The 13,769-nt window shown below is 37.3% G+C and overlaps 1 protein-coding gene across 1 annotated transcript in view; it reads right to left on the reverse strand.

Annotated features, from left to right (window-relative positions):
• Positions 1–2,184: 2,184 nt before the first annotated feature.
• The window catches only part of LOC104513446 (uncharacterized protein C9orf84-like), a gene marked incomplete at its 5' end in the record, with an annotated part of 12,069 nt that continues 484 nt past the window's right edge, over positions 2,185–13,769 (reverse strand). Inside the window, 10 exon segments of the mRNA XM_010156792.1 lie at positions 2,185–2,285; positions 4,944–5,501; positions 5,712–5,883; positions 6,278–6,427; positions 7,688–7,819; positions 8,806–8,899; positions 9,849–9,970; positions 10,934–11,045; positions 12,779–12,884; positions 13,393–13,571. Of these exon segments, the coding sequence (XP_010155094.1) occupies positions 2,185–2,285; positions 4,944–5,501; positions 5,712–5,883; positions 6,278–6,427; positions 7,688–7,819; positions 8,806–8,899; positions 9,849–9,970; positions 10,934–11,045; positions 12,779–12,884; positions 13,393–13,571 (1,726 nt within the window).

Genomic DNA, 13,769 nt, shown 5'->3' on the forward strand with positions numbered 1-13,769 from the left:
CTGCAGGCGTAGCTGGGTTGGCAGTACTGTGCTGAGCAGCACCATGGCTCAGACAGGGAGAAGCATGGCATTTCGCTGCCCTTGCTCCAACAGGTGTCCTCTGCAGCGGGGCGGACAACAGCCTCCCGGCTTCCTTTACCAGAAACCGTCCAAGAGGGCTGTTTGCTGACGTCTCAACTCCACGCGCTGCACAGAGGCCTCGTTCCAGTCTGGTGGCAGCAGGTCCCACAGGACGCCCCCAGGAAGGCAAATACAGTGGATACACACATCTGTTTGCCGAGTGCCACAAGGCCCCCTTTTCTCACTGTCACCTCATCCATCTACAGGTGACACCTGCCTGGTCTTACGCAGTTTACAAACTCGATCCAAGAACTGAGCGTCCCTACCCGCTGACTGGTGATCAGTTCTGGGAGTGCATCTTTTTGCCTGAGAATTGGCTGCTTCTTAATTCTTCTTAGTCACAGATGATTTAGGGAGGGGAGAGGAAAAGTGCATCTTCATCCTGCAACAGTTATTTTTCTCCACGTTAAAGGGATGCAAGGATTGGGGAGAGAGATAAATTTGTCAGTGTGTGCGTGTCTGCGAGAGATGGCCATAAACAAATAAGGTAAAAAACAAGCCCGTTTCCTTATTTTCCACTCCCTTGCCAGTAATTAACTGTACACTGACATTTTTTCTACCTAATGGTAACGATGCAGGCAGCACTTGAATTTTCTTTACGTATTTAATGTAGGCAACAAGCCTTTGTTTTTGGAGTGATCTGTAGACGGAGCTAGTTTTCTGTGACTGTTCTTGTAAAGTTCTGGTGCCAGCCTTTGCCCGTGGAAAAGGAGGACATAAATACATGGCTTGGCGGTGGCAGCTGTGATTTTCTCCATGGTCATCTGTGACTGAGTCTTTAGACTTTGTCTAAAAAAATGCAGACTTTTTTTAAAATGGACAGATTCTTGGGCCTGGCAATCTGGGAGACAGTTCTAAAAGCAGAGCCAAACCCATGATGCAGAGAGATGGAAAATGGTTAGGTTGAGTGACTACAAAAATGGGCCAGAAATAGTAAGCAAACTGCAGTTTTTATTTAAGCCTTTCTCTCATTCTGGGCAAAATAGGGAAATGGGGTCTTGTGTGCAATTCTATCACAAGTCTATTTATGTTACACTTGAAAGGTGTTTTCTAAAGTCTTGCAAACAATTTGGGTACAAATAATTTGAGGATATTACTGTGAACTGAAATTGCTATTGGTGCTATCGTCATATCTTTTAGGAATTCTCAGCTAAAAATCAGCATCCCATTTTGTCTGAGAGACCAATGCTTTCTCTCCTATGTTTTATTTATCCAAATAGTGAAGATGTGCGATTTACGTGCTGTTCTATCCTCCCTCTTCTGCAGCTTGAAACTGGGATGCCTTTTTGCTTTTTTTCCCTTCAAATCTCTTGCCTCTCCAGCTGTAGCCTACAGTATCTGGCACTGCCTCTCAGATGACTCTCCTCTCCCTACTTGCTGATGCGCTGTAGCAGGCTGAAAAATGTGGATGCCAGCAAATGGCCTCCACTAGATCATGCAGAGAGCTAGGGTCACAGCTTAGTTCTCTGAATCAAATCTACTGGAGCCCTGAATTTCAACATGTCCTTTACATGTTCTCCATAAAAGAAATAGGTTGTTTCTGTAGCTTCATTATGATTAAAGGAACTCATCACATGGTTTCTAAAGAAGGAAAGGAAAGAAGGAAAGAAATGGAACTGAGCCCAAGGGCTCACAAATACCAAGGGTCACAGCTGTAAGTGCAAGGAAGCTCTAAGGTTTTATGAGCAGAGCCTTGAGATTCTGGCAGATCCAGTGCATCTTGAACTCTGGAAAGCTGCATGCTCAGGGAGCAAACGTAGGTGCCTTGAAAACTCTGTGAGCTTCAGTTCATGTTCTTTTTTTAAATTCATATTTTATTGTTTGTGCGAAGAGGGGTAAAGTACCTTTGTGTCACCCATAAGAACAGAGAAGCAGTAATTCTCTAGGTTCAAGGAACTAGTTGGTTTAATAAAACTTTAAAAACATACAAAAGAATCCTGAATTAGTAAGGATTCCCAAACTAATTTCTCTCTAAAAATGAACAAAAACTGAATTTAATCTATTGCCCTTCAAAGCGTTTAACAATTTTTAAAAGTACATGTTGTATGCAAATGCCTATTCCATTCAAAAGAATTTAAGACGTGTTTGTCCATCCCTTCTTCCAGGGACTCTTTCATATGTCAATCTCCCCCTTTTGAACTCTGGTACTTCTGCAAATCCTGAATCTGGAAAAGAAGTGGAAAGAAAATACATGTGTCATCAACTACAAATGCAACACGTATGCAGACCTCACTACGTGTTTCTCAGAAGCAGTAACAGACTATCACTTTAACCAGTATGCTCTGTACAGAAAGTATGAACTGCCATAAAACTAAATGCGTACAGATCTACATTAACTGCTGCTTACTTCTCCTGATCGGTTTTATGCGTACCGTCCTGTAACAGTAATACGAGACCTTATACAAAATATGTACATCAACCTGCACTATGCCTAACCACAACATTTCAGTACAGATTTTAGTGCTTATTTCTACCGTATCATTCTACTCAATACTATTCAGTATTGTTAATTCTTTTTAACCAGACATGTTCATGTTTCTAAATCTTTTTAAAAAGCTACTTACATTCTTAAGTTTCAAGTATTTTTACACTAAAATATCTGAGTAGTTGCTTATTCAAAATAAGTCACTGTAAAAAATTCTGTCTAGTTTTCACAAAAAGTATTGTCAGAAAACTTCAATACTGACCCAAGGATTTCATCTGTCTTTAGGGAAATACTGGCTTGGCATACTGACGTTAATTGTTTGTGGTTTAATAAAAGTTTGATCTGAAGCCTGAAGAAATTCGTAGGGGTTCCCAGTGGGTCTTTTTAATTTGACTCCGTACACGTTTCTTAAACTTGGAATTTCGTGTTTCTTAAATTTGGGACTTCAGAAGGCTTTTACTGTATTAGGATTTTTTTTGTTTGCATTAGCATACAGAACTATTTAGTATACTTAGTTTTCCCCTGGCTAGTGAATAATAAAGTAAAGTAGGCCTATTCTTCCAAACTATAAACCAGAAAGGACTTTTCCTTTTTTTGATCTGATTCAGATTTCAGTATGTCTTTGCCCTACTGGGCAAGAGTATCACAGAAAACTTATCAGTTGGAGATCGCAGTGTTTTCAGAATACTGTAAAATATGGTACACCAAGAATCTGCCCTGATCTCTACCAAAACTATTGTATTTAGAATTTTATACTATAGGTGCCAGTTACAGGTTACTGAAGTACTGTTAACTACCCAGCAATACTCCAGGTGTCAATTTTAATCCCAAAGGAGAGGCAACATGTCTGTTCAGAGTTCTGTATGAACATTTTGTAATGACAGAACAAGGGGTAATGAAAGAGGGTAGAGTCAGGTTAGGTATCAGGAAGAAGTTCTTCCTGGAGACGGTGGTGAGGCACTGGAACAGGTTGCCCAGAGAAGCTGTGGATGCCCCATCCCTGGAAGTGTTCAAGGCCAGGCTGGATGAGGCTTTGAGCAACCTGGTCTAGTGGAAGGTGTCCCTGCCCATGGCAGGGGGGTTGGAACTAGATGGTCTTCAAGGTCCCTTCCAACCCAAACCGTTCCATGGTTGTATGGTTCTACAATGATATTGATATATAGGCTGATAATTAGAAGCAGTTCACCATATCCAATTAACTTTTCCTCTCTTTACTTCCATAATTGCTTTAAGCAGCCCATGGAACGTAATATCAAGCAATTACTTGTGTTTTCATGAATGAGTCTTGTGTGATTAGTGAAAGCATTCTAATGCTGTGCTGACCTTCCTGTATCACCAAGAGATTTAACGGCAGGCAGCAACAGAGAAAACATAAATCATCTGTACTAGGCGTGAGGCACTTTATTTAAGGAACCTAACCTTGGATTTTTAAAGAATGTGGCCCCTCACCTATAGGGAAGCAGAAGAATAAAAAAAAATTACTACGATACAGGAGACAGCAATACTTCGGAATTACAAGGTATAGTGATGCTTTCTTACATCTGAGACTCCATTGATACATATTTTGGCTTATCAAAGAAGGTCTCAAGATAATTAGGGTTGAGAAAGTAAACCAGGGGTAAGAAAACTACAACAAACAAACAAACAAACAAAAACCCAAAAAAGAAGAGCCGCCTGGAGATTTTTACATAAGGACTGTCCACACTTTCAGGGTAAACAAAGTTTTGAAGTACACACTATACCATGTATTTGAAGAAACACCCTTTGGAATGATTTCAAGATGGAGAGCTTAGCGCTGGAGACATGAGCTAAAAATATGTATTCCAAGAATAACTGTATGAAAGAAACTTAGAAAGTTGTCTGATACTCTTACTCCACTAGCAAAACCAGCAAAAAACAGCCAGTAGTATTATTTATGTTTCACTATCTGAATTTGCTGAATCTACTCTCTGTCCTTTAGAGAAAATACTTTATAGTCTTTTCTTCCCCCTCTTGTCCAAACCTATGTTTAACAAAGATTCTTTCCCATAAAATAATTCTGGCACGTTTACTGTGCACATTTCAGGCACTGTCAAAGAGAGAAACAGTATTGGGAGAACTACACTTGTTAAGATTTTACCAAGGAAAAATAATGTCAGTAACACAATTATGGGTGACGTTTGGGGTTTTTTTTTAATATTCTTTATGCTCAAACCAGAAAATAAATGTTTAGGAATCTTCTATCACAGAAGAAATATATATGCAAATAAGCTTTTCAGTAAGACAAACATGCAGCTGTTGGGTTGGACTGGATTTAACAATTATTTGAAGATAATATGAAATCTAGTCTTACAGATAGGCCTGTTTCCAGTTGAGTTACTGACAGAATTTCAGCAAAATCCGCTTGTTTTGGACATACCTGTTCTATGTTTTCCTTTTGTCCGTAAGAACAGTGGATTTTGTTTTCCCTTTCCTTTAGAGTCTCTACCTATTTGGTGAAAATTTAGACTTTGAAGCTCATCTGGGTCAACAAAGAAATCAGAGAGAAAACCATCAGATGCAAATGAATCACGTGGGCCAGTGGATAAACAGTCATTCCATGGTGTCTGGTCAATCGGAATTGCCGGGCTCTTAAATGTTATGTCTCTAAATTCTTCTGGAAAACTTGTAAGGTTCTCCTGAGGTGCATAGTCACTGAAAGTGGCAAAGAAATCCTCTTTTTCAGAGTTTTTGGAAGAATGATCAGAGCTATAGTGCATCCTGAAAGGTTGTCTTTGAACATGAAGAGAATTTGTAGCGTGTAGAGGAGCAACATCTTCACAGTCCTTTGGCACAGCAAATAAATTCTGCTTCCTCCCTGTAATCACTTCTGAGGAACATGATTTCTTTTGCATATAGCTTGGAAGATCGGAATCACAAAACCCCTGATGATGAATCAGTGGAGGAATTATGGCTTCAGAATTCATACGAGATGTTCCTGGTAGAGAAAACAATGTAACCATTCTGTTTGGAGAATGAAAAATTAGCTTATTTTACAGAAAACTGAGATGCCATTGAGCATTTTGATAGCAGTCTGTCCCCACAGTATAACTGACCTTGCCACGATTAGAAGACGAGGATTCTAATACACTCCAATATTCCATTGGTTTCAAAGGTGACATATTTTTGTAGTAATTGAAGGTATTACCTGTGCTGTTTTATCCCTTACCAAGCAGCTCAGAAGACTGATGATTTTGTTTCTGTTCTGGCCGGAATGTGTTGAAGTTATTCCAGTTTTCTGGGAGTGATGCACCTTTCACTGCTGTTTCTAGTGGAACAGCAGCATTTAGGCTGTATGAAGATGTGATGTCACTAAAACACTGAAACACACCAGAAAAAAAAAGATTCTTGACAGGTGTGCATGTCTACACTGTCAAATATGAGAAGTTAAACCAGTTGTTAGGATTCTAAGATGTATGATCTTTTGTTTACTGGAATTAAAAAAAGACCAATACGAAAGGAGGGGCATGTACAGTAGATAATGTACCACCTGTCTTAAACCTATCAACGGAGGGAGGGAGGAAGGGAGGAAGGAAGGAAGGAAGGAAGGAATTAGCAGGCTTAACATTTTAGACATGCATTAACATATATACTTCTGTATATCATTCATTTTTAAAAGATACCAGCAAATGTGCATATAGCATCACATAACCCCTCCCTGTATTACAACAGTGCAAAAAGATTGATCTAATACATCAATTAATTTTAGCAAACCTTTAAAACTTTTTTTGGAACCTCTGGCAGAAGTTCCTGAAGTTGATCAAAGCTTGCAAGAAACCACCTGTTCAGCGAAGATCCCTTCTTTAACATAATCTGAGCAACCAGAGGGTTGATACATGGGAAAGTAAGCAGGCATTTCTCTGTCTGGAAATAGAAATTATTCTGTTAGATAGATATCTGACCAACTTATTTTCCTTTGTTTCTGCAGAATGACAACCCTATGAATATGTCATATAGTATTTCATAGAAATACAGCTTTCAAACAGTGCACTTCTATAGCCAGATGATTTTTTTAAACTACAAATGTAACAGTGTATCCTTTTTGCAAAAGATGAAGTTCTGCATAATAGTTTGATAAAAAGCAAGCACAGTCGAAAATGGTTTCTGTTCTACGGTATGAAAGCAATGAATCACGTAAACTTGATTTGAGAACGCATTACCAGATTTATCGTTTATTCTCCATTTTAAAGAGAACTACCTAAGTCAAGATAAACTGACAAAGCTGGTTTTGTTTTACAGGAGTTACATTTGTAAACAGCAATGAGAGAGGTGCCAAAAGCAGGAGTTGCTAGGAGAAGGTTGGATGTCACACAGAGGGCAGCAAGTGGAGAGCTGTAGTGTTTTAAGAATGTCAGCTTCCTGGCTTTCAGAAGGCTCTGCTCTCAACAGATGCCAGGTTCTAATACCTTTGACAAAATACCATCAGTGACTCCTCTCAGTTTTTTACCGGTATCCTTAATCTCTAAATTGGAAGACCTATCATCCAATATCCCACAACTGAAAGGCCATGTCAATACCTGCTTTAAAATGTTTCTGAATTCTGCAAAAACCCAGAAGGATCTCGGCTTTACCAGAGTTCAAAGCTTCCACATAAGTTGAACATATCTATATGTTTAATTGGAAAACCCTGATGTACAAGTGAAAGAACCCATCCATTTGACTGTGACTGACAGACCTCTTCCAGCATGTACTGTAAATACCCAATGACAACTACTGCATAACGAGTTAAACACATTTCTACTATCTTGTATTAAAGCAAATGTGTAAGCAACGCCATGACTTCCCGCCCAAGTGAGCCATTGTATGTTTATCTTTTACAATTTGGATAGTTTTTTAAACTTAGTGCACACTGGACAGCAGGTGCAGAGGATAAACTTCTCTACTGGTTAATTGTGAAAGCGTGGGAAAAGTCCAAGTTACACCTGCGGGTGCTGGCAAGGATGACAGAAGCATTATGTATATATGCGTATGTATAAACATACATATTTGTGTATATATATTTATAAAATAATGCTTTTTAAAATAATATATTTTCGGAGAACAATTAAAAAAAAAAAGCCTACAACTTCATGAGTCTGAGACACAAGAAGAAAACTCTGTAATCTAATGGAAAGATAAGCAAACCTCAGATGGCAAGACAGAAAGCCAGGATTTGTCCAACCACTCATGAGGACTGACATGAGATGCTATCAAAATTTTGTCCGCAATCTGACGAATTACCAGTGCTGTCTCTTCAAGCCCTGGCATAAGGACTACCTAAAAGTGATACATAACACATTTGGTTAAAACTTATCCTAAGGAATGTCTTAGTTTGCTACAGAAGTTAAATGGGAAAGCTTAAAGGTGACCCTGAACACAACAGCTGGTAACGTGGGGTAATTAAACCCGATCCATGCATATCTTGTGGCAGAACTCTTGCATCTGACCACTAGCCTGGCTATTACATTCCTGATTCATGCAAATCCCTGGTATGTGAAATTAGTTTATCCTGTAGGTCTTTTACACGTGGTCGAGTTTATGGGTATAATATGAGTTCCTAAACCAGGTCATTCTGAGATGCCTAATAGAGCTTAAGAAGATGTGTAACAGTTCAAAGGTATGTCATTTTTGCATGAACTGCACTGCCGACTACATGGAATGAAAAATATTTGCCCTCTCTTTAACCTTCATTTAACCAGATAAATTTGAAACAAATTTTAATATGCAAATAAGTAAAAAAAAAGCCTAAAAAGATGTTACTTCATGCAAAAGAAATAAGTTACAGGCATCAACCTGGTAAGCCAAATGACAGTTCTGTCCTACTTTTTAATGCTGATTATTCTAGATACTGCATTTTCTGATTTATAATGAAAAATGTTAATTTATCTTGCCACATAAAAAAGGGCAAACTACTTGACAGCAGTCAAAATCACACTTTCTTGTCTTCTACTACATTAGTAACATAGTATTAATCTGAAGCTTCAAATGAAGATATAAGTAGGATACACATTCTACTAATTTATAAATTGGAAGTACAATCTCATATCTCGACTCTTAGTCATAAGAATTTGAATCTGATTCAACTTGTACTGGAGTCAGCACAGTCTTTTCACTGTCTTCAGCAGCAGTGAATTAAGGTCCTCTCTTATTTTAATACTATTGAGCTATTTAATGTTTTCAATGTAGAATGCATACTTGATTAAGCACTTCAGAAATATCATACGGGAAAGTTACAACAGAAAGGTTGTAACCAAAAAAATTACCTTCACTTCAAACTCTTCTGACTTCTGTGTAAGTTCAATTAGACTGGCATAAATTAAGACAAGGTTAAGCAGAGTATGTCCCCTGAGACTGTACCTATAAAACAGTTCATTGGACTGTTAATATTTAATATGCATATGTAATAGTTCCAAAACATTTGTTCCATGTGTTAATAAATGTCTGTTTCATCTCTGGAATTCAGAATACTAGTACAGTTTGAGCCTTAACATCTACAAAAGGAGAACTAGGACACATGAAGTGACTGAGTGTTGAAGGATGCACTGTGAGGAAGAAAATGGAGTCAGCCCATGGCAAAGCAAGGCTGGCCTGAAGCAAAAGGACTGGATCGGGGTCAGTCACTGGATAAAAAACAGAGAGAGAGGAAAGGTGATGCGTGGAAAATTTACCACTTGCTCATAGGAGAAAATCTCACAATAGGAAATAAAGGAATGGTTATGAACTATAACAGCAAAAGCTGTGCTTCCATGGCAAAAGGAGAACTACTGACGGATTGGAAGAACACTTGAAGAATGCCTCCCTGTTGCAAAGGATATACAGTGATGCTAACACAGTAATTCATAACCATGTATTTGCGGGGGTTAATTTAACTCAGTTATAAAGAATAATTCCAGTGGTTGACATCCTTAGTTCTTGTGAAATTTCTGGATCTGCTGATTTGGAATACACCTTGTAAGCATTACCCACCTCAAATACTGTTACTTATAACAACCATTTCTTTATCTCCTGTGTAAGTCTAAAAGGATCCCAATATATAAAAAACATCTTTGCTAACTTTTCTGGGGACTCCAGTGATCACTGTTAGTTCTATCATTCCACTGAGTAGGAGCATGACAACACTGTAGCTAAATGAAAAGTCCAAAGTACCTTAGAAATATGAGCTTAGGGTATTTAATTGTTCTACGAAAAAGTGTTCCCACAGAGAAATTCAAAGAACAAAGAGTGTTAGCTTGTTCTAATAAGCAGCTTTCTTTGGTGACAAATTTGTTTAAAAATACCAACAGAACAAAAGAACTGCATAACTTACTCTAAACTCAGTCTTTCTCTGGAATAGAAAACAATCCAACAGCATGTATATTGGAGTGATAGTGCCATCAGCTTCAATATTACACTGTCACAGGATTCCTCATAATTTAGTTCTTCCATACTCTAAATAAAGTTAATATAAAAAGTAAAACCTAAATAAACATATTACCACAGCTGTCACAAGCTTTTAATATGCATCGTTGTATTATGCAGAACTTAGATCAAACAGAAATACAGCTAAGCAATGTAAGTATTAAAGACACATCTTGGAGTCAGAAAAACTAGGTTGTATTCCCAAATTTGATTTTGTTTGACCTTGACTAAGCCGATCTACTGCTTCACGCCTCTTTTTCCCTCCTCTAAAAAGGAAACAATGCTACTAACTTTTTAGAATGTTCTTAACGTTACCAAGAACTTTATAATGCACAGTACTGTTATAAACCTCTTAAGTACTTAACCCATAGAGATAATGTTATACGTACACTGAGCATCTGAAGTACATCACCAGTTGCAGCAGCATTCACAGTAGCATTTGCAGTAGCCTGTAGGCATGCCTGTGTTGTGCTTGCAGTACTAATTGATTATTTTATACTTTATCTATCTTTCAGTAGCTGTTCTTCTATCTGTAAAGTCATCTGCCTTGCTGCATCCCAGAATTTACGTATTATGCTATTGTCTAAACTATTACTTTTTATTCTCTAGACTAATTCAGATAACTCTGAAATGGGTGGAGTTAACATGCAGAGTAGTAAGAGAATATAGTCACAGATACATTTCATTGGTTATCACAATATTCCTTTTTGCAGCCATATTTTCACGTATGCATCCTTTAACCGTATTTAATATAATCAAATCTCAGGTCAAATGTTATAATTCTGTGAAGAAATGGTAGGTTCAGACATGAGAACATTTTAAACTAGTCAAACCGGCACAGACAGAATGAATTTGGACATGATTTGTGTCATGAAACAATGCATGAAATAAATAGGATTATGAGGAATAAGAGGTATCTTAGAAGGCTGCAGATACGGCCTAGAAGTGACCCAATGCACAGCAGAATTTGGACATACTAGTTTCATGTTGTACCTGCAAAAATATAGCAGTACATTCATCTATTGTCAGCACAACGTATCGATCTGTATTTCCAGAGAGCCTTAAGGAGTAACCACTGCTTCTTTCAACAAAGGTAATGCTGTACCTGAAGAAGTCAAATTATTTTATTAAATCTCAGTTTAGTAAAATAATAATATTTTCTTAAAGGAAATGGATAACACATCTCAACATGATTTTTAAAATTAAAGTCTTTTCATACCTTGATCTTTCTTAAATGCTCAAATTCACTTTAAGATGCATTCAAAGAATACACAACAATATAGGAGTAGCTTAATGAAATATTAATGGATTAATTCAATTACGTTGCTAACTGCACTGAATATGACCTTGACAGCCTTTGATTTTACAAAAAAGAGACGTAATACAGAAACAAAGATAGATAAATCAAGAAAATATACTTAGTTACACTTTCTGAGTAATGAAGTGTATATTGCATTTCTTTTCTTCTTTACATGATTGTGCAGCACAGGGAAAGCAAACTGAGTGAAAACTCCCTGACCACCCCTGGTATGATCCCAGATTTTTCTGAGGGAATGAGAACCTGTCACCAGCTGTGTTAGCAGACTCACTGAATGAATGTCACATGCGTAGGGCATTTGGGGGTCCTTGGCTGACTAAAGGGGGGCAGTTGACAGGACACAGTCATCACCCTACTTGGCCTCATTCCTAGGAAACACAGGTGACCTAAACCTGAATCTGCCAGCAGGAAGTCCTCTAGAAACTTGTATGCACAGTGTATTCAGACATTAACAAAAGAGTGAGCTATAAGCTTTTCTGGAACTATATAGCTCTTTGCTCACATATTTAATTACTTCAGTTCTAAAAGGAGCTAATGAGAGAGTACCAAAAAGCATTCCTGGCTATTTAGCGTATAGCCGGGCTGAGCAGAGAATTTGAATATGCCAGAGTTTAAAAGTGCATGTCAAATTACATGTTCAAATTTTAAACACCAAGCATATGATTTTTTTTTTTCCTATTGAACTGCAATTAGACACAGCTCAAAAATGGCTTCACAGCTGACTGTGATACAGCAAGGATCAAAACTGGCCCATCTCTTCAGCAACATGGTGAAATCAACCATCAGTATCTCTGGCACTATGTTTAAAAGATGCTACTGCTCTGCCCTCTATTTACTTCTTATTTTTTTTCTTTCCTCCCATGATAAAAGGTACTTTCATCAGGTATTTATTATTGTGAAAGCAAAATACTAGAGAATTATGTCAAAGAAAATGCACATGTGCAATGATTTACAAATATAATTTTTGTGCAGGTTAAAGAGCCTTTGCACTTAAGTGAATATTAGATCTGAATTTTAAAAACAAAGTAGATTTTGGTTTTAACTTAGCCTCTCCCAAAAGCTGTGATGCATCAGAAAATAAGACTGTTTTACTGTTGTTTGGTTTGGCTTTTTTCGTACAGCTCCAGTAGTTAAAAACCAAAAAATCCCAAACCAATTTTTATGAAGTATTAAATATGGAGTCTTCCAAGCACCAAGAAGCACTAAAGCAAAAAAAGTTTTGGGGTAACATGATTTTCTGGGAAAAACAGATAATTAAAGAAGTTGTTTTGATTAAGAGTGCCAGCTCATTGTTAAAATAAACAAATTGGGCCAATACCATTCTAGTTGACATTTGTGTGATTCTATAGAATTAAGCTATCAACTTCAGCAGAAAAATTGTCTCTTAAATTCGAATAGTGTAATTGCAGTAAGGTACCTGATAGCTGAGTAGATGGTTACTGCATGATATACTAGGATGAGATACATGTCCTGGAAAACTGAAAACAATCAGTAGGATTAAATAGGTTATTTTCACTCACTTGGATTCCAAAAGCTGAAGAAGATCTGGCATCTTAAGAAGACCTTCAGTTGTCAAAAACACATACGGAATCTGTACCTCCAGCAGAAAGGAGCCACAGTAATTCCCTGAAACGTTTTGTATATGTAAGATAATAGTTTCATAACAAAAAAACCTTAAAAGATACATTTAGGTATTTAAACAGACATATCTTTTTTAAAATGCAGCTTTTATTCATCCCCTTAAAATGCTTCCATTATATGCTGTTTTTTTCAAAATTAAACTCTTCTGAATCTCTTAGAAATTAAGCTTTAATTTATATTCCTTTAGATCTACAACATTCCCTTAGGATGAGGAAGGGTGGATACCACTTGTCATAACTGTAAACAACCTGTGAACTTGCACAAGTCTTTTATCAACCGATGTTTACGGCTACATCCTGGCCAAAACTCAGCTCTTGCACTAAGAAAAACACCTTCCCATCTTGCTGTACAGATAAACCAGCTCTGTTCCTTCAGCCTTAGCACTTATAACTTATTACTCATTGCCTTCCACAGGCACATGAAGAAGGAACAGAAAATGCTCTCCTTTCATATGCCAGCCCAATTGTTTATTACAGTTCTGGAGGGCACTTACCCATTTGTATTGTTTCAGGGAGGGTGGTTTTAAAAGTCATGTAAGTAACATTCAGGTTTTTGCACAGATTTTTCCAGCAAGAATTTTCAGAATAATCATATTCCACTACTAATGAAAAGTGTGTCCAAGGGAAGTCAGCTCCAATTTGCTGATTATGTACAATAAGACAGGAATATCTACTGAAGCTTAAAAAACCAACAAAGTATTAGTAACATTAAGTTCAGGTAGAATTACCCTCAGAAAAAAATAAACACAGTTTTTACTTTGAAGAATTATCACTATTTTAAGTATTTTCAAAAAGTATGTACCCTTTCTGAATTTAAAACTGTAATTTCTTTAAAAATTAACTTAAAGATCAAAAGCTTTACTTCCCCCCC

Source organism: Eurypyga helias, unplaced genomic scaffold (assembly GCF_000690775.1).
Source record: "Eurypyga helias isolate BGI_N326 unplaced genomic scaffold, ASM69077v1 scaffold27478, whole genome shotgun sequence".
NCBI classification, from domain to species: domain Eukaryota; kingdom Metazoa; phylum Chordata; class Aves; order Eurypygiformes; family Eurypygidae; genus Eurypyga; species Eurypyga helias.